This window comes from Ostrinia furnacalis, unplaced genomic scaffold (genome assembly GCF_004193835.3).
Source record: "Ostrinia furnacalis isolate ACB-3 unplaced genomic scaffold, ASM419383v2 OfSCF2609, whole genome shotgun sequence".
Lineage (NCBI taxonomy): Eukaryota > Metazoa > Arthropoda > Insecta > Lepidoptera > Crambidae > Ostrinia > Ostrinia furnacalis.
In genome coordinates this window covers 372167-399996 of record NW_021132848.1, presented here as the reverse complement: position 1 = coordinate 399996, position 27830 = coordinate 372167, and the positions used below count along the sequence as shown (strand labels likewise).

At 39.3% G+C, this 27830-nt stretch overlaps 1 protein-coding gene across 1 annotated transcript in view; it reads left to right on the top strand.

The window, feature by feature from the left end:
- LOC114356037 (uncharacterized) overlaps positions 1 to 27830 on the top strand; it is a 143881-nt gene that overhangs the window by 55784 nt on the left and 60267 nt on the right. The window contains exon 3 of the mRNA XM_028309122.1: positions 7870 to 8077. Coding sequence (XP_028164923.1) covers positions 7870 to 8077 — 208 coding nt within the window. The remainder of the gene's footprint in view (positions 1 to 7869; positions 8078 to 27830) is intronic.

The following is a 27830-nucleotide window of genomic DNA, read 5'->3' as shown; positions in this document are numbered from 1 at the left end:
AAGGTGACTGACTAACTGACATAGTGATCTATCAACGCACAGCCCAAACCACTGGACGGATCGGGCTGAAATTTGGCATGCAGGTAGATGTTACGACGTAGGCATCCGCTAAGAAAGGATTTTACGAAACTCCACCCCTAAGGGGGTAAAACGGGATCCACGCGTACGAAGTCGCGGGCGGCCGCTAGTCTCGTCATAAAGCAATAATATAATCATTTGGTTGGACAAAACCATCATTATTAGTCGCGGAACGCAGTAAATTCGTACTATCCGCATAGCGCATTTTGTCTCGAGACAATCGTTGCGAACCTGGTGTCACGTCTGCCATGCCCATGACCCTGCGTTCGGGACAAAGTCCGCCTCTTGTGTTAGATCATTGGTTCCCAAAGTGGTAGGTGCAAAGACCTTTATAGGGGGGTGCGGGCCATCTGTGTATTTAAGAATTCTTCTTCTTTTCGTGTCGACAACAAACCTACACAGTGTCATCCCGAAACTCCGCCACAAGTGGCGTTGTCAGCAGCACTCATCAATTACTCCTAAGTGCAGTTGCTTGGGCACTCAGGGCACGACATCAGGTGCTTCATCGACTTAAGAATTAAAAACCTGCGACTGCTGAGAGAATGCATTCCAGACTGCTCGATAGATCGATCAATAAATAATCTTGACTGGAGGAGAATTTTTTGTATGGTCGAAAGGGGGCGCGTCTCAAATAAGTTTAGGTACCAATGTGTTAGATGCAGCAACTAGCGACGCTTGGTAAATATTTTCTTCTTCATTGGCTCGTGTCGGATGTCAATTGCTTTACACAGCTTGACAATTGCCATCCGGATCGTACCGGTTTGAATGAACGTCTAATAGACATTGATTGCAAAACATATTTTTTTTATGATTTGCTTGGTTTTGCTACACGTGATCGATTTTGCGATATAAAAATAAGTATCCGAAAAAGAGGCTCGCTTAGAATGGGCTTTATTACTTATCATCAAGTTTGAAAATTTTGTTTAGCGTTTTAAATAATGAAAACGTTGCACGCGAACGACAGAGTAAATAATATTAGTATAGTCAGCATTATTAAGTATTCTACTATTACACAGCTAATTTCACAAAGGCGTTCCCTATAATTTCCATTAATTATAATAGGACGTACATTAATAATGCCTAATTACAGGACAGTTACGAACGTCTATAGATTACACAGTGTGTTTTCACACGTTAGCCCTTTGAATATTTGATGGCACATAAGGCTTTGTCCACACTAACGCTTTGTTCTTCATCGACTGTTAAAACGCTTTTTTAACCGCCACCATGGTTTCATAGTTAGGCCATCTGTTCAAGATTCGGACGTCCCGGGTTCGATTACCAGCAGAGGCAAAATTTTTTTTTGGTTGGTAGTCAGTCTGTCGTCATAACAACAGTGTTCCGTGGGTTGGAGATAAGATAGACAGTTTCTCTGTGGTTGACGATTCCTGGTGAATTTCGCTTCCACTTTCGACCTGATAATTACTTTTCAAGAGCTTCCTCGAAAAGTTTTTAACTGCAAAACACGCGCCAACATTGTTTTATTTACATCTAATTCCGATCGCCATTAGATTCATTTATAGTACACTAGCTTTCCGCCCGCGGTTTCGCCCGCGTGGAATTTTGTCTGTCACAGAAAAACGTTATCGCGCGCGTCCCTGTTTCAAAAACCGGGATGAAAAATAACCTATGTCCTTTCTCGGGACTTAAACTATATCTATGCCAAATTTCATCAAGATCGGTTCAGTGGTTTAGGCATGAAAGCAAGACAGACAGCCAGACAGAGTTACTTTCGCATTTATAATATTAGTATAGATAGATAAAGACTTTTCCTGTGATGCGGATTTCAGCACACGTAAGGATTTGATCTGCCCGCATTTCATTATTTCGTACAATGTTTTTCCTATTAACGGCACGTGCTGTGCTGGCACGTTGGTGTGGACAAGGCCTAATTGTCGCGGCCTACCGGACCCCTCATTGGGAACCCCATATGCCGGCTCCCACCAGCAACCCTTGTTTACGCAGACGGTGGCTCAATAAGGGTGATCGTGGGGACAAGTGAAAAATGTTCCCAAATTGCTTGTTAATTGATTGGATGGGTAATTAAAAATTGGTTAAAAAGCAAACTGAGTAAATAATTTTGGTTACTGAAGGCTATTTTAAAGTTGTTGGTGTAAAAACTTGTCTTATCGACAAGAAAGTTGTTTAAATAAAATGTACAGCATCACAGATTTATAGTTTTGTTGCAAAATAACAAACAGATACACACTTTCTTTCTATAGTCATAGATGAACAAAAAAAAAAACCGGCCAAGTGCGAGTCGGGCTCGCGCACAAAGGGTTCCGTAGCAGCAAATATAACCAAAATTACAGTTAAATCAACCTATCTCAAAAACTATAAGAGATACTTTGATCAAACCAAAAATCGTTGAAAGAGTTAATTAGCATGCATCACCTCTATTTTTTTTAGAATTTTATACCCCGTAGTTATAAAAATAGAGGGGGGGGGACATACTTTTTACGACTTTGAGAGCTGATATCTCAAAAACCGTTCACTTTAAGAAAAATGTTTTTTAGAAAACTTTATATCATTTTAAAAGACCTTTCCATTGATACCCCACACGGGTATGTACATCGAAAAAAAAATTTTCATCCCTCAGTTACATGTATGGGGGGCCCCACCCCCAATTCTTTTTTTTACTATTTAGTGTCATAATTTTGTAGCGGTTCATACAACACATATTCCCATCAAATTTCATCACTGTAGTACTTATAGTTTCCGAGTAAATCGGCTGTGACAGACGGACAGACGGACAGACGGACAGACGGACATGACGAAACTATAAGGGTTCCGTTTTTGCCATTTTGGCTACGGAACCCTAAAAAGGGGAGGTCACGTCTTTCTTGTCACAGATATCTGCGACACCAAAGTTTTTAAAGGATCGGCAAAAGGGGTAATATGAACATGACATGAATGTTCGATTTAACTTTCCGCATCATATTGTTACATTCAACGAGGAAATCGGTAAAATACGAAAAAAAACTTTTCGTACTATTTGAATTGCAGTGTCAAAAATGACAGACTCAACTTGAGGGTGGAAGTGATTCGCTCACTGAATTCTAATAGATGGATCTTATGCTTTAATAAAGCTTTGGTATGCTACTTTTTCGGCATAGAGTTCGATAAATAAAAAGCCTAACCTTTTAGCGTATGTGATTCTGGTAATGGGATTCTGGAAGTGGCAATTGGCAGGGCACATAGTACTCAGAACTGACGGCCGATGGAGCAGCAAGGTTCTGGAGTCGAGGCCACGTACCCGAAAACGCAGCGTGCGACGTCCATCCACAAGGTGGACCGACGACCTGCGATGTGGAAGTTTAGCAGTCCTATGGCTGAAATGATGATGATGATTCTGGTAAACGTGCTTAAACTTTGTAGTTTCAATAAAGTTACAAAACGAAACCATCCAAAACCTAATACTCAAAAACAAGCGTCAAAATATCGCTATAAATTCATCAAACCCAAAATACAATATTACTTTCCAAGTTATAATGTAATAAATTGGTGGGTGTAACGAGTTTCCACTTACTTAGCGAAATGAGAGCGATTCCTGGAAGACACGTGATTGCGGATTGAGAGCTTCGAGTTTGGTTCCGAGTGTTTCGTGTTTGATGAGGCGGCTCTGCGTGGGAACAGAATCATTTAACAGCGGCGGTGTTACAGAATTGTTATTTGGTCTGTTTTTCAAATTGCTGCTTTCGTTAATTATGCAAATACGGGCGTTAATTAAATGTAGATTCTCGCTTCGAGTTCTCGGAAACCTATTTCTACAATTATTTCTGTTATGATTAACGGTATACTTCTACGAATTTACTTGGTTACGAAACAGACACAATGTTGCGTTTTATTTAGTAAAGCTGTGGGTTGCAATAATAAATTCATATTTTGACGGAACCCGTGATCCTATGGGGCTGCTGGGATTGCCATGAATAAGACATGGCGACACGCCATGAGTGCCATGTGAGCTATGAAAGCAACGCGTGGGACACAGCCTGTGAATATTGCAGTATTTGTACTCCATTGTGCTGGGTCTGGAGAAAAAAGCGGTGAAGTGTGAGACGGGAGATTAATTGACGGGTTCTGTACTCGGTTTCTGAATCTATATTTTTGGAAAATGAGCACGCTCAAGGTAAATACTAAATCCGCACGGGTGCTGAAATCCGCATCATAGGAAAAAGGCACTTATAATAAGTCCTTAGTTCCTTACCATAAATGAACAGTGAAATCGATTTCCGATCGGAAATACATAGATGTAAGTAAATAAAATAATAAATTGTATTAGTCTGTCAATTTGAGACATTTTGTAATATAAAAAAACGTCCTCTTAGAAGTCTTAAAATACATCTCAAAATCGGTTTCTGAATATGTATGAAAATTTAATTACTGTACAGCATAGTATGTATTACGATTGCCTGTGGAATCCTATAACGCGAATTGGTACACCGTCACGCCCCCTCTGCACAGTGTTTGCAATTTTCCCATAAACCATTCCCATAGTTTATACGCTGGAGCGTTATTTTGCTCTGTCGCTTTGCGGATGTTGTACAATGTATATGGGAGTTTCCGATCCATCGGTTCGCGATGACATGTCATTATGGACGTTAATTGCTCGCTGCGGGCTGTTTGAAATCTGAGACACGAGACTGTTTATGCAGAAGGTTTATGGCTCGGAAATGATCTATCTGGGGCATTGATAGTCAGAGGACTATTCCGAGGATCAGAAATAAGGTTTCGTTCGTTCCATCGTTCGTTTCAGCCGAAAGACGTCCACTGCTGGACAAAGGCCTCCCCCAAGGATTTCCACAAAGACCAGTCCTGCGCCGCTCGCATCCAGGCACCTCCCGCGACCTTCACCAGATCGTCGGTCCACCTAGTGACCTAGTAAGGTTTAGGGAATCATAATTAAAAGGGACAATATTATTTGATCCTCTAAAAACTAATTGATCTTTTTTGTATGTGCACTTTTAAAAATAAATGATGTTTTTTATTATATTTTATCTTTATATTAATTATTGGGTCTATATTAGTTGATCTACGGATAAATTATGAATGATCTTCATTTAAGGTAACATAATATTTATGTTTAACATACTCTTTTAATATTTGGTAAACAAAAATAATATTTGATCCTCTTTTTTAGTTATTGATCTTTAATTTTGTTAATTTGATGATTTTTATATCAAGTTTGCCTTTTAATATTGATCACCTAATAAATACATTTCGATCTATGTATAACTTAACTTTAAAATATATTTGATCTAACAAAAAATATTATTGGTTAATATTTTTAATTAAAAAATATCTTTTAATTTACGCGGTACTTTGTGGTTGAGTGACAATCGTCCGTCATTGGTTACTGAGTTGGCCAAGGGCTTAGCGGCAAATAAGCAAGCAGAATGGTACATTGCCATGTTTGTTTAAATTACAAGCTTTGCTTAGTTTGGGACTAGAGGCGCTGTGTAAAATAATTTCTTACTTCTGTCATCCCTGAATCCGACATCATATTTTTTACCTCTTTATTTTTTTTTTCAAATCGCAAGGTTGATTTTCTCTTAGTAACTATACCGATCTCGACCGTGATCAGTGACCATAAAGTCATCTGTCAACGGGTCGATTAGACACGATAAAAGCACTAAACGATATTTGTTTACTTTTAGTGCGACATCGGGTCGTAAGGACCTGATAAGTTTTTTTTTCCAAATATTTACTGTGTATTAATATTTATTGTTTCGTCAAACAATTGCAAAACAATATGTATCTTTCGTACTACTGAAAAGACCGAATATATCCATCCCGCACCAACGCATCCAGCACCTAAGGTCAATTCGACCCGATAACGCAGTGTGAACGTGTTCAGTATGCTTTTTTAATAAAAAATAAATCTTTGAACATCAAGTGCCTTTAAATAGTTTTCATCCTTTGACTACAACTTAATAAAAATAAGTACCATAACATCATTATTTTGAAGAATATTTGATATAGACAAAAAATAATTTATACAAATCGAATTATTTAAAAAAGTATCACAATATTGAATATTTGCTGCTCATTTCTTTTATTTTTGAGGACCAACAAGTAACGATCAGATATAATTTTTACATCTCAATAATTTTTTGCGTAGTTCAAAAGAGATTAAAATATCGATCGATTTCATTTATTTAATGTCTCAAAGAAAGAGGATCAATCATTAAAATAGATGACCATTTAGATTTTTTTAATTGCCGTTTTTGCTAATTTAAAAAGATCATTTAAATACATGCCTAATTAAAATAATTGCTTCAGAATAATGCCACACTACTGCTTTAAACAAAGCAGAGCTTTTTCTAGAGATAACGGATTTACGTCGAAAAATACTCGTAGAACTTTCTTGACTCTGGATTGTGCCTACATAATGTTCATAACCGTCGAATTTCCAAGCTAGGAACGAGCCTACTCTCTCCCTACCCATGTCGTGGTAGTCATGTCGTCGCATTGATCGACTTTTAATGATGCTTCCGACGGAGTTTTCGAAATATTCAAATTCGAAACTGTCGGAATACATCACGCTGAGTTTGTGACGCGGGCACGGGGTACACTGGGACATGCCTGAAAAGGAACCCGCCCTTTCAAACGGTATGTCACGAGTTTGAAGAGTTGGGAAGATTGTGGTTTTCTATGGGTTTAGCTAATCCAATAGGAGGTAAACTCGAAAGATTAGGTATGACATGCGTTTAAGATAAGAGGTTATGTTTATGTCTTCAACTGCATGCCAGTTACATTAAGTAAAACAGCGATAGGAGGCACATTGTATTGTTGTTCTGTCAGCACGAAGTAGCCACTCTCGCTCTCTTCCCATGAATGTCAATAAGAGGCGATTAAGTAAGAAATATGAAGTGTATGTTAACGCCAGACCTCCCAAACACGTCTGGCCAGCGTGGTTAGTCTAGGCCAAATCCTGGACGAGAGATTACTCCTCTATTGTTTACCAGAGACTTTCAGGTAAATAAGAGATAATCGTGTTGGCGAAATCCCCTGGCATATATGGTGTTCCTCCTGCAGTAGAGAGTATATAAGACGATGATGTTGATTTGATGTTATATTTCACAAATTACTAATACTCCCGCTAGCCCCTCGCTCGTACTAAGCTAAAGTGCTTGTGTCACGAGTAAGCTCACCACAATAGTCGAGCGGCGGCGGCGGGGACCGAAGCCGCGTTCCCCGGATCACGAGTCAGCCAGTCCGACCCCTTCACCGTTCGGCTATCGGGACTTCATGATCATCATCATCATCATTTCAGCCATAGGACGTTCACTGCTAAACATAGGCCTCCTCCAATGACTTCCACATCGCACGGTTGGTAGCGGCTTGCATCCAGCGCCTTCCTGCTACCCTTACCAGGTCGTCGGTCCACCGTGTGGGTGGACGTCTCACGCTGCGTTTTCCGGTACGTGGCCTCCACTCCAAAACCTTGCTGCCCCATCGGCCGTCAGTTCTGCGTACTATGTGCCCTGCCCATTGCCACTTCAGCTTGCTAATCCGTCGCGATATGTCAGTGACTTTAGTTCGTTTACGTATCTCCTCATTTCTGATTTGATTTTCATGATGATGATGATGATTTGTTTACTAGAGTCTGGTCTGTGAGCACGTAGAATTTTGGCCAATGACCCCAAGCTACCCACTTACTGCGGGCGCCCGTCGCGCCGTCGCGACAGCAATATAATTACGCGCGAGCGATAAGGATGCGTAGCTTGGGGTCAGTGGACAATATTCTACGTTCTTCCAGACCGGGCTTTAACCTATTTTATTCCGCAGGCGAGCACCGAGCCCTACTTCCCGTTCCTGGGCGCGCACGCGCCGCCGGCCGGCTACCGCGCGGAGCCGGACGACGACGGCGCCGTGCGCTGCTGCTGCGTGTGCTACACCTTCCTGCGCCAGCAGTGGGAGCAGTACGACCGCGAGAACAAGCCGCACAGCCAGCGCTTCTACTGGATGAAGCGGCTCGACGGGAAGCCTTTCATCGGTGAGTCCACCTTCGTGCAGTACCTCTAGCATGAACAACTCGTCTTCGAATCGTTTGCGTATTCGACAAAACTCTATACTTAACCTTCGAATTAAGTGACAATTTTGATTCTCAAAATAAGTTTCGTGCGACCATTTCTTATACTAGGTTCACTTTACGACACGTTCACAAGGGCGCTGTTGTAGTTTTCGCACTAAATCTTTTGATGGCGATTCGAGTACGCAAAAGATTCAAACTCGAAAGTTTTTCGTGCTAGCCGTACTGACAGGTTTCCAGGCAGGCCAAGAAATCAGACAAGGTCCTTGATCACACCTAATGTTATTGTTAATGTGCAGGTGTGATGCAGTTTAGGCTTACATAACGTTTAATTAAGTTCCTAAGAGGCTGTGGTCTAGTCTAGTAGTTTTGGGAGAGATATCACTAGGCAGCGGCTCCAGTCTTTTCTCGTTTTCTCACACTTCTTCGTAGAAACTCGACTGAATCCAAAGTACCTAAGGATTTTGGCAGGTCCATCCTAGAGATGGACATCAACCTATTGATGATGTACAAGCTCTCCTTCAATGGAGGAGAAACTAACCGACATAGTCAGCAGAATCGCTAAACTTAAACGGCAGAGGGCAAGGCACATAGCTCGTAGAATAGGTGTCCATAGAACGTACAAATAGTTGCTGTCTAAACTCTATGGCAAACTGCTGTAGTATTTATTCCTTTCAAATACTCCACCTTTATTATTTCTCAAGTCGGAACATTTTGAGCCTATTCAATCTTGCGATCACGGCCAGGTCTAAAAATAACAAAGCATTAATTAAAATATTCGACGATCAAAAAGCCACTCCAATTTGCCAACGTTAATTAAGCTAAATAGAAACGGTGAAATGAAAATAGACGTTTATAAAAGCATTATCGCGGACCAAACGCTGAAATAAACGGAGGTTGTTAGGCTGCCTGTCCACCCACAGTAGCGGAGCGAGGTGATGGAGCGGTGAGCAAGGTAGATCCATCAATTGAATTTCGTTAAACTCCGCTCCGCTTTAGCTCAGATTAAAAAATCATACATAACTGAGAAGCGGAGCGGGAGAGCTGTACATACTTTCTTCGTTCCGCTTCCTAGCTCCATGTTTATGAATAAACACAGTCCGCATCTCCGCTCCGCATTAATCCCTCACTCCGTTCCAGTGGATATTAAGCTTTAAGCGAAAACAGAAAAAGCTTAACCAAACACCGGTGTAGGTGGGTCGAAACGATTTTATCAATTGGAATCCAGATAAGGTATCCTTCCGTTTGGCCAAATTACTTTTCGCCAAATTTCACTTCGCAAACAACTTATCGCCAAAGTTTCATTTCCCAAATGAACTTTTAGCAACTGTACTTTTCGCAACTAATTCATTTGGTCAAATTATCATTTGGCCAAATTTTACTTGGCAAATGTTTATATAGCAAATGTTTTATGTTGCCAAATATTATATCCCAAATAATTTGTTTGGTCAAATTGACACTTCACATACTTACCCACCGTTACCCACAAATCAAAGCATAAGGCACATGATCATGGTTTTCACAATAATTTTATGTAAAACATTGCAGAAAATAGTATGGTTGCAAAAAGTAGGTATTGCAGAAAATAGTAGGTTAGGTTAGGTTAGAACAGTGACCCTTAATGCGCGAAGGCGAGCGAAGCGTGCCGCGGCAGCGGCCGCCGAGCGCTAGAATCACCTCTATTGTTAATGAATCGTTTGAAAATTTCGATACAAAGAATGAAATAAGGAAATTAATGTAGAACAAATTTTATATTAACTCCCCACTAAACAAAATAATAACCACAAGCTAATTTGTAACCATTCTATGCACCAATCAAATTATTTTGTAAATAGTTTATCGTGAAATATTTTTGCCTAATGAAAAATTTGGCAAACCATACTTTGCCAAACAATAATTTGCTAAACAATAATATGCCAAAAAAAACATTTGCGAATTAAAAGTTTGCAATAACTTGCTTTGCCAAATGAGAATTTGCCAAATGAAAATTTGCGAAACGTTGTTTGCGATGTGATAATTTGGGAAACGTTTTTTGGCCAAACATTAGTAATCCTCCAGATAAATATACAGGCCGTGGACGTTTTTATTGCAATTAGTTGCCTGTCGCAGCTCTTATAGAGTTGGATAAATTTATGATAACTAAATCTTATCGAGCCAAGGTTTTGTAGTTTAGCTTTTGCAAGCGGTTGGTATGGGTAGATTTTGATCACAATGTATAAATGTACATTTTTATACCCCATAAGTTATCCGAAGATGAGTTCCACGTATGAACTGCTTTGCAAGACAAAGTTACAACATGACAGTTATTTAGCTTTTGCAAGCGATTGGTTTGGATTTGACAAAGTATAAATATAAATTTTTATACACCTGCCCTGAAGATATTTGGAGATGGGTTCTACTTGTGAACTGCCTTCCAAGTTCCAAGTCAAAGTTACAACGTGACAGTTGTAATTCCGAAATCGCTTCGCTCAGGCGTTGTAGTGACTTTGCTCTGTGAAGCAATTTCGAATTGAAATTATCACGAATGTTACTTTGTTTCGGCACCCATCGTGAGCGAGAGAATCGCGCTGAAGCATTGAACTGTTGAACTTCTTTCGCGCCAATAACAAACTGCAAATACACTCGCAAATCGCGTCCCAAGTCAACGTCCAGCGACAGGAACCGCGCGTTCCGGTTTATTGCCGCGCCCCGTGACGCCCGTCGATCCCGATCAGCAGAGAGACAAAGACCCGGTCAAAAGCAGGCGAGAACGGCCAAGGAACTTGGGCAATATATTTATATGTAACTTGTTTTCAAAAGTCGACTTCTGCAGTACTCTTGTACTTTCTTTCGCGCGTACTGCAAATACACTCGCAAATCGCGTCCCAAGTAACGTCCAGCGACTGGAACCGCGCGTTCCGGTTTATTGCCGCGTCGATCCCGATCTGCAGGAGATAAAGACCCGGCCGTAGAAGAGCGAGAACAAAACTAATTGAAACTTGTACACATATTACACTCTCACTATAGGCCTTACACAGAAGCTCAAAGTTGCACAGCGTGCTATGAAGAGGGCTATGCTTAGTGTTTCTTTACGAGATCGAATCAGAAATGAGGAGATCCGTAAACAAACTAAAGCCCGATGGATCCATAGCCCGATGGATTAGCAAGCTGAAGTGGCAATGAGCAGGTCACATAGTAAGCAGAACTGACGGCCGATGGGGCAGCAAGGTTCTGGAGTGGAATTCGCGTACCGGAAAACGCAGCTTGGGACGTTCTCCCACAAAGTGACCGACGACATCATAAAGGTAAAGCAGGAAGGCGCTGGACGCAGGCCAACTTTTAACCGAGCAACATGGAAAGCATTTGGGGAGGCCTATGTTCAGCAGTGGACGTTCTATGTCTGAGATGATGATGATGACACATATTACATCAACGGTTCTTGTGAAATATGGACTGGCTGATCCCCCCAGACTGTGCGAAAGGGATCGCTATTACTAAGTTGCGAGACTTGCGAATCGTCGGACCGGCGCGATCGCTCATATTGGCTACGGTCCGGATTCACTCCGGACTTTATGCCTTTTATGGGCTCCGCTTGAATGAGATGTTCAATGTGCCAGTGTTGATTTGCGCCATCGCTTTTGAATAAACAACAAAAAAAACGGTACAAGAACATTTTAATTTGCTAGAATAAAATAGAATTAATACACCTATCGCTAAAAACAAACGCCAAATACCCATGAAAGAAAAAACTGGATGATATTATTACTCAGTTCTGCTGGCACAATAGCTCAGTAAATCGACACAATAAACGGCGAACATCGCAATTTTATGTGCCGATACCGATAGTCCGATGTGGATATTGACTGGACTACAAAATACAGATTATTTTTTCTTTGTCTGACCCGAACTATGCACTGTAGTGGTCAGTTATAATTTTTTGTCACATTTACAAATACTTGTCTCGCTTTTAACATTTGACATCCATTGAACTAACAAACAGAAACACACATCTTCTTTTATCTTTGTTTGATTTCAATTCTTCGTAGCCTATCAAAGTTAATTCTCATTTTACAGCTTTATGATTCACTATCGACACTAACATATCTGTCGTGTTGAAGTGTGCGCGTCCAATCCGGGCCGACAATGGTCCCTCGCGAGGGTCCAAATCGCCACTAAATGTTATCTCGACAAGCCGGAGGGGAGGTAATCCTCCCAGCCTACGTTTGTTTTGGCCTAGGTTCATAGGGCCGGTGCATGTAGCACTGAATGGATCAGAATAACTGATTTTGAGAATAACTGAGTTTGATAGTCAAAATTCCTTTATGCATAGACTATTATAAATAGTGCTTACAAATTGTCAAATATTAAAAAATAAAAGACAATAACAAGTAACAAACGTAACAAGGAAAGCATTGGGGGAGGCCTATGTTCAGCAGTGGACGTCCTATAGCTGAGATGATGATGATAAAAAGACTAATTAAAAAAATGCTTTAAAAGTTTTGCTCTTATGAAGCCTTCACGTGTCTCATGATCTTTTTGCCCTACCAGGGCTTCGTGACCAACATTTGGCAAGTGCTGAGAAGAAGCGCTGCAACAAACTCAGTCACGATAAAAAGCAACTAACTAGGCCCATTTAAGGCCCATTTTTATGGCTAACTTTTTATAGTTTTATCAAAACCTGGTATTCACTGTTTTGAATAAGTATCTGGGCAAACTTGCTCCTTTATAGATCGCGTCTCTTTTCGAGTGGCGTGTAATCAAGAGCAATTTTCCAAATTTCTTTGTCAATTCTGTGGATCTATTTATATTTCGTTGTGACATTTTTTTTACAAACTTTTGCTTTATGATCGTCAAGACTATTGTTTGGTGTTTTGGCAAGTCTGTTTCTTTTGCTTTTGATAAAGACCAAATTTCCTAGTCGTCAAGTCTCTCGATCTATTTATATTTCGTAGTGACATTTTACAAACTTAACTTTTGCTTTTGGATCGGCAAGTCTTTATTGTTGTTTGTCTAGTAGGTACCCATAGACCCCATAGTACAAGCTTTGCTTAGTTTGGGGCTAGAAGCGTACTTATTTAATCAACTTGTATTTAATTTTACCAGTAGTCTTTCCTGGTTTTATGAATACCGGCTTTTTTAATCTTCGGCGGTTTAAATCTCCACAAACCATGAATCGGTCTGATTTCAATTTGTCCCGACGCCGTCCCGAGTCCTGTCTTCCCTGGGTGGACAGGACACTTGACGGAGTCGTCACTAAATATTATCTCTACAACAATGCTTGACAAAACACTCGGAAGGGGTGGTAATCCCACCCCCTCGCCTTTTTTGGTCTAGGGCTGGCACGAACGAGATATTTTTATTTATTGCACTTAATCCCTTTACATAGTGCGCAGTGGTACGTCAACATCATTTAAGTAATGTGGATGTCGTGAAACGAAGGGTTTTTAATGAAGTTCTACCAGAAGAATGTTAAGGGTGGGTTCACTAATTGTAGTAACGTCCAGCAGTTCAATAGGTCGGACGGACTACTGATCCTCGAATCATCAGTTTGATACCGTTATCGTTGGGCTAAAGTTGAACTTCGTTTTTTCATCTTATCTGGAACTAAACTTCTATGTGTAAGTCTTATAATCATATCACAAGTTGAATGCTCTTGCCCAATCGTCAGTTCAATATCAGTACTTAAAATTCAATGCGTTCGACGACCTTACCTTCCTCGTCGTTAATCTTGGGACTGGAAACATCTGGAATTCAAAACAGATATTCTAATGCGGTTATGGCATGACGACTGGCGAGTCTATGCAAATACCAATCGATTATGGAAATGCTCGCGAACAGACAGTTTTTGCTTCTATCCACTGTTTAAAACAGTTTTCCAGCTCGGGTATTCCTGAATTCAATGTTACATTATTTATAAAAACACTGAAGTTGAGATTATCAGGGTTTGTTTTCTCATTGTTGAAGTTCGTAAAAATTTTGCCTTATAAAAACTTGCAAAACCTTTTTTCGCTTACAGCACTTGTATGGTCATTCTCCAGTGCCTTTGGCCAGGATATGGGGATACAAAGGACATTCCATATCGCAGGTGAGCTATGGATCCAAAGAAAAACAAGAAAAAAGAAACCAGAAAAAGGAAAATTGTATACCAAAAATACTCGAATGTACCAAGTGTCCGCCAGACGTCCGGAATTCCTCTGTCCAGGCCGAAAGTAACAAAGGGGAACAATCAAAGAGATGCCTTCCAGTTTTTTAAACCGTCAGCGCTGTCCGGAATCCACACTGCACGCGGGATATTCAAAGGCTTCCCCAAAATAAAGAAGGCGAATTAGCCTTTTTTGAGGCGCGCCTTTCGAAAAAGCGAAAAGATTAATGAAACGAGATGAAACGGTCTGCGTTCGGGCGAAATGCGGAATCTGAACATTAATGTAAAATATGATTTCTTTTTAAAGTAATAAACTCACAAGTTTGCGCCTTAATCATGCTTGATTGGTTGACTGTTCTGATAATATAATTTTGAAAAGCATTATGTAAAATTCCATTGTCTTAATAACATTTGTTTCACTTCTATTGCTACATTGTGTGTCCTCTTTACTCAAAACAAGGAAAGCAACAATTAACATCTGTAATAAATAATGATGGAATGTAATAATAAAACATGAATATAATAAGGATTTTAATGGAAACTGACTTTCCTAGAAACCTATAAATTGCTGTGTAATTAACTGTTACTGACATTATTAATATTTCCAATTAAGAATGCCGTTCTCTATGTAATTATGTTCTAAAAACCTATTGCTAATAAGCTAGGACATCTGCTTATTTAGAAAACAGCTGTTTTGGTTTGAAAAAAATACGCGATCCTTGCTTTACTTAATGAAAGGGGACTGTCGTCTCTCGAGAATTTTTGTATCAATAGTAAGGCCTGACAGTTCATCGTGCTCAGATTGCTCAGGCTATTTTGAGTTTAAAGTTAGGAATTTAGGTACATATTTTAAAAAATCTCGGAACATTTCGGTGCTTTACTGACAGTTAAACTCACCACTGCTACACTAAGACTAACTTAATCCTCCACTGATTTGGTTTTGTTGGCGTTCGAGCTTAGATGTGGGAATTGTTCATAGTCTGCCAACGAATATACGATTTTCTAGTTGGAAACACGTCCCGACAGCCCTGCTCAGATATAAAATGATAGACGGCTAGTCCCACTTGTGTTTTTTCTTTTTTTTGTAAACATCCCTGAAAGGAACTACGAAGAGGCTTGTCTTTTGTCGTCGGCCATGATTAACTCGTAATCCTCAGACGCGCGCTTTGTGGTAAATCAAACGTTTGTTTGTGGTCTTATAATACCCGATGTGTAAGAAAAACATCGGGCTTTTGATACACTTGAGAATTCTTCGAGTTTCTTCCTTGATACTATTGGGGATTAATGGTTCGACATGTTGCGGAAAAGGTCGATCAACGTTGTGGGCGTCGTGGCGTCACGTATATCATACAAAAATTTTTTGATCATGATTTTATTTGGAAAATATATGTATTTGTTCCGATTGTTTATCATTTTTTCTGGTTTCGTTATGTTACGAGTAGCTGCTTCCTCATTTATATGAACTCGTTTAATGCCATCAAAATAATTTCAAGAAGAGTTCCTTTAAAACATCTTACATCGGTATTATGTAAGTTATGTTTGGAATAACTTTCAACCATGTGTTTTTCAAATTCCAATCCGTCTAAAAGCTACTGTACTTGTTTTAATTTTCAAAGGATATTTCGTTGCTTATTGTTAAATTCTAAATACCGTGCCGGTTGGATCCAGATACAATTTTCACGGGCATTGTGAAGCGGTGGCGCTGGCGTCACTGTTTGGGCTACCATTCTCGGTAGCAGCCGGCGCTATTGTTACACCTTTCCACGCAACAATAGCCTTTGTTTTCACACTCGTAACGTTCTTTACGGCATAACATTAAACATTCCTGGCGCGTCCTTCCTCGACAATACATACTTTTGGCAGAAATCGCCGTAGAAAATCCCACCCTTTCTACGGCGAATGTTACTATAAATAATCCGATTGTTCCGTTTATTCGTATAATAATATCGATAAAATATAGTCGATAGTTGCGACCGTCGGGCTGAGGTTGCGGCAACGGCGATACCGCAGCGTAGATCCCGCAACGGTCGAATCTAGTTTCATTCGTCATTGATTCGGAGATTGTTGATTTATGATGATTAGTATACTATTTACCCATCGATGATATTCATTTGATATCATGACAAGAATTAGAGACGTCCAGTGAAAATTTTTATTGCTGAAAATGTATTTTTTACTATGATGTGAAGGTAATATTTATTGGCATTCGATTCCCAGTCAGTTATCAATTTGATTTGATTGACTCTCTGATACAATTGCCCATCACAAAAGGGTGGGTTTTATCGACGCTACAAGACCCAAGGGACCCTTATCGTCAGGATCTACCACGTTAATGACGTCGAATTTACAGACCTGTTGCTTCGCTTTATTGCTTTATCCATTTCCGTATACAAATTAATTTGCCAAAAAAGTGGTAGTAAAAAGCGCTCGTTCTGGCCACCCGAGGTCAGTTTCATTGACTTTTTTTGGTCCCGTTTATGTAACGTACTTACGAGTGTGTCTCGAATGGTGATTGTAATGGTGACCACAGCTGTGGAAATTTTCCTTGAGTTAATTTCGTCAGAGAATTAGCTTTTTACAGTCAGCCATGCTATTATGTTAATGGCAATCATGGTGCAGAAACTTCCATGGTGTTGATTATGATGATTTCTAAGGACCTTTTGCCTATAAACATGTAGCTCAACAACTATAATGAAGTTTCGGTATCGGATTCTCTTAGATTCTGACCTGATTGGTCTAAATATTGAAGTTCAAACAATTAAAGGCTTTGTTTGCAATACGCACCTAAATTCGAACGCGCACAGACCTAGAAAAAAAGGCTTCGCATCATATGAATTGGACGTAAAAGGTCTCGAATATGACGCGCAACACTCACTGCAACACACCGTATTTTGCGTGACGCACATCCCGCTGTAGTTCTATTCGATTTTTTCGTAGCCAATATAAAAATATCTTGAAACTGGCAGAACAAAAGAACATAACATTTGCGAACATGTCTAAAGGCATTTTTCGCAAGTTGCATGCCACACGCATGATCCGCGCGGTTCACAGGTCAAGTGACGGTGACGCAACAAGAGTTCAGATGTCAAAATGAATTATTTTAACGCGAATATGGTAATTTTTAGAATGAAAAACTGCTTGGAGGTATGAATGAATCAATCTTCTAATAAGAAAAAAATATTTACATAAACAGTCACGTTGAAGTTAATTTATTAATACCATGTCAGTCCCCACGAAGTATTAATTAAATACTTCGTGGGGACTGACATGGTATTTCACATTCATCATCTGATCTTAAGTCAGCTTAATTTAAATTCAAATAATTAAGATTCAATCTACTAGATACAAATGATATGTAATACTTTAAAATCATAAATGTATCCCTTGACAGTTAATTATTACCTACCGCGAGTCCGCGATATAATAATGGTAAGTGACAAAAATCGCTGATATAAACTTGCTCGATTTCCTGATGTGATTTGCAATCACTTTCTGTTGGTTATTCCCAATTTAGTTTACACACATACAAAATATACAGGGTGTTTGGCGCATCGTGTGCCAAAATGATTTGGCGGATAGAATGGGTCATTTCCTATATTTTCAGCCCCCATAACACGTTCCATGCCAGGCGGCTACTTTTAAATTATTTTTTTAGTAATTTCACCAAAATACCCAAATCGCATCATTTAATTTCGATTAAAAAGAAAACTACTAGGCGCAGCCCTAAAGTAAATATTTTGTTTTGACGTGCATTAATGTAGGGTTGCATCAAATCTAAATTTACTGGCAAATATCATCTAGTTTTTTAAAAATTCAGCTTTGAAGTTTTCAGAAAAGTTAAAAACGGACTGAACATTTAAGTTTACATGGGTATAATTTTTTTTTTTAAAGAGATAGCGATCTTCGGATTTTATCAAAACTTCTCTAGTTTATCCTCATTCAAACGGTATACTAATCTTGTTTAAATAATAACAACAACTTCACAAATTACTTAAATTAGTGCATTGACTCTACTCGGACTGATTTGCGAAATTTGTGTTTATAGCTCTTTTTTGTGTGAATAGCACGTAGTATTTTGAACAAAATTTGTAATCTATACTTATAATAAATCTGTAGAAAGGTCAATTCTGTACATGAAATATATTTTCAAAATAACTATCAGGGGGTGATTAGTGATCGATACTGATGCCAAAAATGCAATCAGTAAAATTTTTGTCTGTCTGTCTGTCTGTCTGTCTGTCTGTCTGTCTGTCTGTCTGTATGTTCCTTATAGAAACAAAAACTACTCGACGGATTTTAACGAAACTTCGTACAATTATTCTTCATACTCCTGGGCAGGTTATAGGATACTTAGGAATTCCCACGGGAACGGGCATTAGCGGGAAAATCCTTTTGTATGAAAAATCTAAACCGCTTAAGTTAGACGCTTGAAATTTGGCATGCAGGTACCTTAGTAAACTTAAAGCTTAGTTACAACAGGATATTGCGAAGTTCTAACGGGAACGGGAGTTAGCGGGAAAAAACATTTGTATGAAAAAATCTAAACCGCGTAAGATAGATGAAGGGCAGTGCCGTATTATCCATAAGGCACTTTAGGCCAGTGCCTAGGGGCCCACTATGACCAGGGGCCCAGCACTCCCGATTAAAAAATGAAAAAAAAAAAAAACAAAGATTATTTTTATGCAAAAACTAAACCTCAAAACTTCGCCTTATTTTGGTTTACACATTCAATCGTCATATTTCGATATTGTGGAAATTAATTCATTTTCGTAACGTTTAGGCCAGTAGAATTAGATTTAAAATCGGAAATAATTCCTACAAAAGATTTTATTGTTTTAATGGCTTCATTTGTTGCCTATTAATGTACTATCCTAGGTTTTCGACTTCGGCGGAGTTGTGCTTAAGTGGTGGGGCCCCTCGAAAGGGCCATTTTAGCGGTTTTACTGTTATACCGCGTAAAGGCCTTACAACTTTTTTTTGTACTGTATCGAAACTGATCTTCATGACGGTTGAAAGACATTCAATCCTGCATTGAATAATCTGTGAATGCAGTTCTTTTTCTTTTCAAAAATAAAGGAATGTTTTCTTTGTGTAAGTATTAAGAGTACTTTCCCTCCAGGTGGCATTACAAAATTCCACCCTGTATAAGACCAAATTCATATGTTTTGGACAAACTGTTCTCGTGCTGGCTTATCTCCGACAAAGTAAAAAATATACGTATAATTAATGACCCTCTCTACGTCCAATTGCTCGTCACCCGCAGGGTCCCAAACCTTGAAAAGGGCCGCCTTAACCAGCGTATCCCTGTCAAGCCTCACGAGTTGGATTTACCTATCCTTGTCCCTCCTTCATCCTTAACTACGGTTGCTGCACCTCTTCTCTGTACTCTCCTGTACGACTCTGTGTTATCTACTATGGCTGCCCCTCTTCCTTGCACGACTGCGTTGCCTAGCCGTACGCCTGGTCCAAGGTTCGACGCCACAAAATCAACTTCGTACGCGTGAAAATAGTTTGAATACTATTTCCCGTGCTTGCAACAATTTTCTTTACTGCTTCGTCCCTATCAGTCGTAGCGTGATCGTAATATATCCTACAGCGTTTCTCAATTTACGAGCTATCCCACACAAAAATAATTATTTAAATCAAACCAGTAGTTTCTGAGATTAGCGCGTTCAAACAAACTAACAAACAAACTCTTCAGCGTTTTAATATGAACCAGTTGTCGTTGATTTTTGGAGTCGAACCTTGGACTAGCTGTAAGACTTGGCAACGCAGTCGTGCAGGAGGGTGCAAGGAAGAGGGGCAACCACAGTAGATAACACAGAGCCGTTCAAGAGAGTGCAAGGAAGAGGTGCAGCAACCGTAGTAAAGGAACGGCTGGGATGAATAAGGATAGACGAGTCCAACTCGCGAGGCTTGACAGGAATATGCTGGTTAAGGTGGCCCTTTTCAAGGCTTTGAAGCTTGCGGGTGACGAGCCATTTGACGTAGAGAGGGTCATTAATTATACGTATATTTTCTACTTTGTCGAAGATAGGCACGGGAACGGTTTGTCCAAAATATATGAATTTGGTATTATTCAATGCAGAATTAAATGCCCTTCAATCGTCATGAAGATCAGTTTTCGATACTGCAAGTCCTTTACACGGTATATCCGTAAAACTGCAAAAATTTCCCACCACTTAAGCACACCTCCGTCAAAGTCGAAAACCTAGGATAGTCTTAAAGAGCAACAAATGAAGCCATCCTACGAGTACTAATATTATAAATGCGAAAGTTTGGATGTCTGGATGTTTGTTACTCTTTCACGCAAAAACTACTCAACGGATTTTTATGAAACTTTAAAGTATTATTGTTTTAAACCCAGAATAACATATGTTATAATTTATGACGATCTGTGACAAAGGAAATTTCACGCGGGTGAAGTCGCGGGCAAAAGCTAGTTAAAACAATAAAACCTTTTGTAACAATTATTTCCGATTTGATTGATTTTCATGTCTTACTCTACTGGCCTAGTTGGCATAACTGCTTTGGTTTACATGACTATAATGTACCTACATTTTAATTTTTTAATGTTTATGTTAGTTTTATAAAAATATGCAAGATTTTCCTATTCTTTGTTTCATATTTAAATGACTCCGATACTTCGTCCTGTAGATTGTGGCGAAAGTCTTTTCACTGAAGGACTAGGGGCGTATACCTACCTTTGCAATGTGATGACTGAAGCCTGTTGTTGATGATGATGGTACCTTCATTCTATTTCGTAATGTAGACGGTATACATTTCCAAATTGCGTTGTTGTGGTATGAAAAAGGGGGGGCCCCGAAACGAGCTGTGCCTAGGGGCCCCGAGAAGCTTAATCCGGCCCTGATGAAGGGGGTAAAACGGGATCCACGCGTACGAAGTCGCGGGCGGCCGCTAGTAATTAATAAACGATCAAAATAATTATTTTCGTCTTTAAATTCAAGAAATCCACATTGAAAAACGATTGGGAAAAGGTTTTACATTGCATAAGATAAATATTTTTTACCTGTAGGTGTTAAACGTGCTATTCACACATAAAGGGGCTATAAACACAAATTTCGCAAATCAGTCCGAGTAGAGTCAATGCACTAATTTAAGTAATCTGTGAAGTTGTTGTTATTATTTAAACAAGATTAGTATACCGTTTGAATGAGGATAGACTAGAGAAGTTTTGATAAAATCCGAAGATCGCTATCTCTTTAAAAAAAAATTATACCCATGTAAACTTAAATGTTCAGTCCGTTTTTAACTTTTCGGAAAACTTCAAAGCTGAATTTTTAAAAAACTAGATGATATTTGCCAGTAAATTTAGATTTGATGCAACCCTACATTAATGCACGTCAAAACAAAATATTTACTTTAGGGCTGCGCCTAGTAGTTTTCTTTTTAATCGAAATTAAATGATGCGATTTGGGTATTTTGGTGAAATTACTAAAAAAAAATAATTTAAAAGTAGCCGCCTGGCATGGAACGTGTTATGGGGGCTGAAAATATAGGAAATGACCCATTCTATCCGCCAAATCATTTTGGCACACGATGCGCCAAACACCCTGTATTTTATGAAAAGGAATTTTATTTACTCGTGCTTCGTACATTACATACCTATTTGATGATAGCTTTATCTTTTGAATAAAAACAAGATAATTATGGAGATCAGTATTTACAAACTTACATAAGGAATATTATGAGGCCTTATCTAAGATTATAATTAGTTCAGCAATGCATCAAGATAAAATATGACATAATAAAATACAGGTAATTTATATTCCAGCAGTGCTCTAGTGTTTTGAAGTAATTTCTGGTGTCCGTACTGATAAGATACCGATTCTGAATAATAAACAGCTTTTACTAATGTTCTTTTGTAGAAATTAGCATAAACCGTTTTGATTTATGGATAAACATAATTTAAAGCAAACAAAAAAAGTATATAGTTTCTTCTGACACTGACAATCAGAAGAGTATTTGACAAGTAACTTTGCAAATAGAGTCAATATTGGGAGTCGTGCAGGGTTCTATTTTGAGCCCTTTTCCTTTTCTTCAAAAGTTACACATTTAGAGTAAACTTAATTCGGTTTGTAGATAGATTTGTTTAGATCGGAAAGCAGTATAGATCATAGTGGATCGATTGACGCCTCGGTGTGGGGTGGCGGGCTTGATCCGTGGCGAACTGGCGAGCGTCGGCTCTTTGATGTTAAATATAGGCCCGCGTGCGCCGGCGCAGGTCGCCGTCTAGGGTTGATGCCATAAACGCGAATGCCGGTTTTTACATAAATTGTTGTTTTTTCAACTTGGAACATTCTTTTGATATTATTCTTGAATATAAATAAGATATTAAGCAGTGTCACGGCTCTATCGGCGGTCCTAAAGCTATTAAGCTATTTCATTTATTAGTAAAACAATTGGGATGAGCTATTTTATACTAATGTCACCTCATCGCCTGTCCATTATGTATGATTGAGTTTTTTTTTACATAAAAGTGTTTGAATAAATTTGATATAAGGGATTTTCTGGATAATACAGCTTCACTGTGAAATTCTGTGAACCTAGCCTATATTTTGAAGTTTATAAACCGCAGTACAACAATATCCATCACGTTAAAACTCGTGTTACCATGCCATAAAACTATTTTGCGACACAAATAATGTGTCATTACTGGCACAACAATGTAGCACAGCGTTACCACATTAGTACATTTCGTGCAGATCACCCAATTACCTCCACTTGTCGTGTCCACAAATATAGTGTTGTAGAAAAATTATTATCGATAGCTCCCGAAATCACTCAGACTCGATAATGTAGATGCATAGCACATACTTCATAATTTCGAGATATCTCTCGACATAATTTCAGTATTGATACAATCGGCATTCGTACCGGAAAGCGCAGCGTGGGACGTCTACCTACAAGGTGGACAGATCACAGTACAGACGACCTCATTTAAAGGTAGCAGGAAGGCATTGGATGCCGGCCGCTACCAACCGTCTAATTTGGAAATCATTGAGGGTGGCCATGTTCAGCAATTAATTCTTGTGGCTGATATGGTGATGTTTGTGATCAACCCATCCACTATCCATATAGCAATAGCTAATAAGATAGGTCCTCTTTTGATGTTGCTTGTCCGTGGTGCATATCTTTTCATAAAGGTTACTAATAAACCTTTCTTTGTCACCTGTCATCCGCTTTGCAATCGAGGTATGTCGAACCTTAACTTCGAACTCCTATGTTCTTCTGATTAATTTCGTTGCGGGTCCAATGACAGTTTAACTTTCCCCCGGGACAAAATTTTACCTTCACTGGTTGGGTTTTTATTGGCGGTTAAGCTGTAGATCCTGGCTACACAGGGTTGCAGCAGTGGGAACGAGAGGTGGGAATAGTCCTGTATCGACAAACAATCGACTTCCAGGCAAGTCTACAACAACACAGGTGTCGTGTTCGCTTAGTTTCGTGCGGCCCACACTGCACCATGCGATCTGATATGCTGGCGGTCGCAGTACAGTGGTGAATTAGTACTAATTACATGCTGTGGCACAATGTGTAGTAAATGTAGGGATTTATGAAAATTATACGTGTCGCGTTTGGCCGGTGAAAGTCATATTTTAGACGAGAACTGTTTTTATGTGGAAAATTTTGAATACATTGTAGGTTACTCTAGTTGATGTCACATTAGCTACGATATGTTATTTCCAATTTTTCTATGTGTGGTCGTTACATGAAGTTTTTAGGGAGCGTCCTATTAAAAACCACGAAATGCTGTCGTAAAATCTTTTATATCCCCCCGTCGATCTATATTTGTAACAACACTCATAAAAATTGGTTCTAATATTTTGACATGCCTAACAAAACTTAAGATCATCATCATCGGCCATCTTTATTTTAAATGAACGACTGTATTCACACGATGCCTTGATGATCTCTTACATACGACATGATTAAAAATACAATCCTCTCATCTTGCATCACCACAGCCCGTCTCATGCTTCAACTGTCAATCTAGCTGACATGTTTTGACATTTGACACCCCTAAATGCTGTGCATTCGCATCTGCAAATAGCTCGCGGTCTTCGCGCGCCGGCGCTAACTGGATCGCGCCGGTTTAGCGGCTTATTGTACAGCACTGCACATCAACCTACCCACATTGGTTCGAAACTCGCTTCTATTACAACTCAATAAGACACCACGGTTAGCCTCGATATGCCGCCGTTTGGTTGGCTTTGATTCATGTCGACGGCTGTCTTCGTTTATTGGTACTGCAGCTAAATTATTGAACGTCGCATTATTTGAAACGAAGATGAAACGGTGCGTGTGCGTTACATTGTTGCTAATATGTTGCATGCGGTTCTGCCGATCAACTGACAAACGCATTTGTAATTAGATTAGTGGCGGGAATTTATTTCAGACATGTTGCAATGCTGCAATGTTGCGTTTTTGCAACATAAATGTATATTCTGACTGCTACGTTGGTTAGTTTTCAAAGTAAGACACTGTATGCCAGCTAGTAGCACTATAAGCCTATTTACGAGCTGTCAAAGAGCCATTTCTTTCATAGCTTTGTGTGGAATTAAATAGGTAGATGTACAATATTAAATTCGAGTCAAAAACATTGATTGCTTAATTTATTTATTTATTAAAACAAGGAATTAAATGAACAAAATATTTGAACGTTTTCATTATTTTACTTTTTAATAAACTACGAACGATGATCATATTATATTGAGTCACTCGTAAAATTAAGTTAAAAACTCACAACGGCCGAATTCAGTTAACTTCATATTATATCAATCTTACTCCAATATTTATCCAAGCGTACGAACGAATATAAAAAATCCACAGCACGTGAATTAATCATGTACTGTTTATACCAAATTAATAACTACACAGATATCAATTAAGCAATCGATAATTGAAGTGGAGCCTGAACACATAGATCAATTAGAGAATTGTAGATAAATCGCGATCCGTTCAGCCGTGGCGTGTCCTACATCAAGCATGAATGGGCGCGTATGAATTGTATGAGCGCCTAATTGCTAAATACAGAGCTGCTTATTCTGGTAAAGCTGAGGCTTGATAAGAGCGGAAATCGGTTTTGAAAAAAATGTTTTAGTGCTTGGATATGAAAGGAAATGTTCCATTTTAGCAACATTAATTGCACAAAAATTTACCAATCTTGGTAGCGATTTCAAATACATATGTAAATGGTCCTAAATGTAACCTACCGGTTGAAGTGATGCTGTTGCTATGCTACACTCCTATTCTGTCTATTAACCAAGCGCATTGCATATGCACTGTGAGTCACTGCGGCGGCCTCAGCCAGTAGTCAAAGTATTGCCTTGATCTATTAACCCACTGACTGCAGCATCGCTACTGTTGTTGCATTTTGTACGCGCTAGCTTTTAAGCGATTTTAGAAAAATGCTTACGGCTCACGTGATACGGATTAGAGATGAAACGGATAGTTGTTTGGCCGGATACCGAATACCGGATATCCGGCCAGCTGCGAGGCCGGATAGCCGGATATCCGGCGGCCGGATAGTTGGCCCATTGTCTCGTTGCATGTCGTGACGAGTTTAGCGCCGCACAGATGCTTCAAACGCGATCAGTGGGTCTATTAGTAGACTAGACTAGTCACACTTTTTAAAAATCGAATTAGTTCGAATAGAATGTCAGATTTTGCCACTTGTCTAGGGGGCAGATCGATTCGGGCGATTTCGGTTGCTATCGTGAGTGTGTGATTGAAAAGTGAAAATTAAATTAGTTTACTTGCTGCATAATCTGACTGAACTGCATCATGACATCAGACCATTAGTGAAAATAAGATCGCCTATTTTATTTGGCAATATTTCGACTTAACAGATATTTACTATTTATGTATTCGTCATTAGAGTGATAGCCCAGAAAAAGAAATTAGTTTTTTTAAAGGCCTTAATATGGCTTTTTGTTACTTTTTGGACTTTAAATAAAAGCCGTCATTATTATAAGTCATTTTATTGATGTTTACCTCAAAGATTAATGTATTTCATTTTATTAATAGGATATTGTCGTAGTTTTTTAATATCCGGTATCCGGCCGGATAGTGAGTTACTATCCGGTATCCGGCCGGATAGTAAATTTAGGCCGGATAGTTACCGGATATCCGTTTCATCTCTAATACGGATCATACTGTCCGTGGTGTGACTCTTTTCTTAAAGGTCATTCATGTTTTTGTTTGTCAACTGTCATCCGCTTTGCATTTGAAGTCGACCCTTAATTTCGAACTCCTCTTATGTCCTTCTGATTAATTTTGTTGCGGTTTCGTTGCTATGACAATTTAATTACCTATCCCCGGGACATTGGATTTTGTTTGTGTTATATTGACGGGCAAGCTGTAGATCCTGGGAACACAAGAGTTAGTAATAGTTCTGCTGGCAGTCGGGTACTGGCTGTACGTACATGCACTATAGTCATTGCCGCGGCCAGCAGTAAATTTTTTATTTTATTTTAGTAATGCCTTGATCTCGTAACCCACTGACTTCAGCAATGCTACATACTATTGCTTCGTCACACCAGAGTAAATACAAATGAGTAGGTCATCTTCATAGAAACGCCCGAGCGCGGTTTGTAGGTATGTGAGCGCGCCAATACGTATGCGGCGCGCACGCACACACTGACAAAATTCAGCGCACCTCACCGCTAATCAACGCTAACGCTGTGTCTCACATATAAACCGCGCTCGGTGCGTTTCTATGAAGATGACCTACTCGTTTGTATTTACTCTGGTCACACGCGTCTCCCCGCTAGCAGTCAGGCCGCGGCCGTACATGCGCCGGAGTCATTGACGCGGTCGCGCGGCCTCGGCCGAGTGAAAGTGGCGCCTTGATCCCGTGACCCACTACTCGGGCCATCTCGCCAACAATCCGTTACGTCATAAGAGGCCTAGTCAGCTTATTAGGTAAATTATGCCTTATTTTAAAAGCTTAGTTAAATTTTAGTATTTGCTATTTACATTATACTAGCGGCCGCCCGCGACTTCGTACGCGTGGATCCCGTTTTATACCCTTAGGGGTTGAATTTTGCAAAATTCCGTCTTTGTGAGCACCCACGTTCTAAAAGGAACCCCCATGCAATATTCGAGACTCCTAGCACTTGTAGTTTCTGAGATTTCGTGATAAGTGAGTGAGTCACAGTTAGTTTCGCTTTTAAGATATAGATTAAAATATAACGATTACTGTGATCATATGACTAAAACCTTCTGCTCGTTTGCCTTCTGACCCATAAAAAACGCTAGTTGTTGTTGCAAGTCTATAAATCTGCTGAAGGAAAATTTTTGCTTACATTGATGAGTATATTTATTTACGTAAAACTATTTGCATGCGAGATAGGTACGTAAACTCCTTGAAATCTTGTCATTTTAATAGTAAAAAATTTCCATAGATACATGTAATATTTGTGAGGACAATTTTTATACTCTGTAATTTTTGGTCGTAAATTCAGCTGCAAGATTTGTCCCACACATACTAACAAGTGAAGTAAATATAAATCTTGTAATCTATACTAATATTATAAATGCGAAAGTAACTCTGTCTGTCTTGTCTGTCTG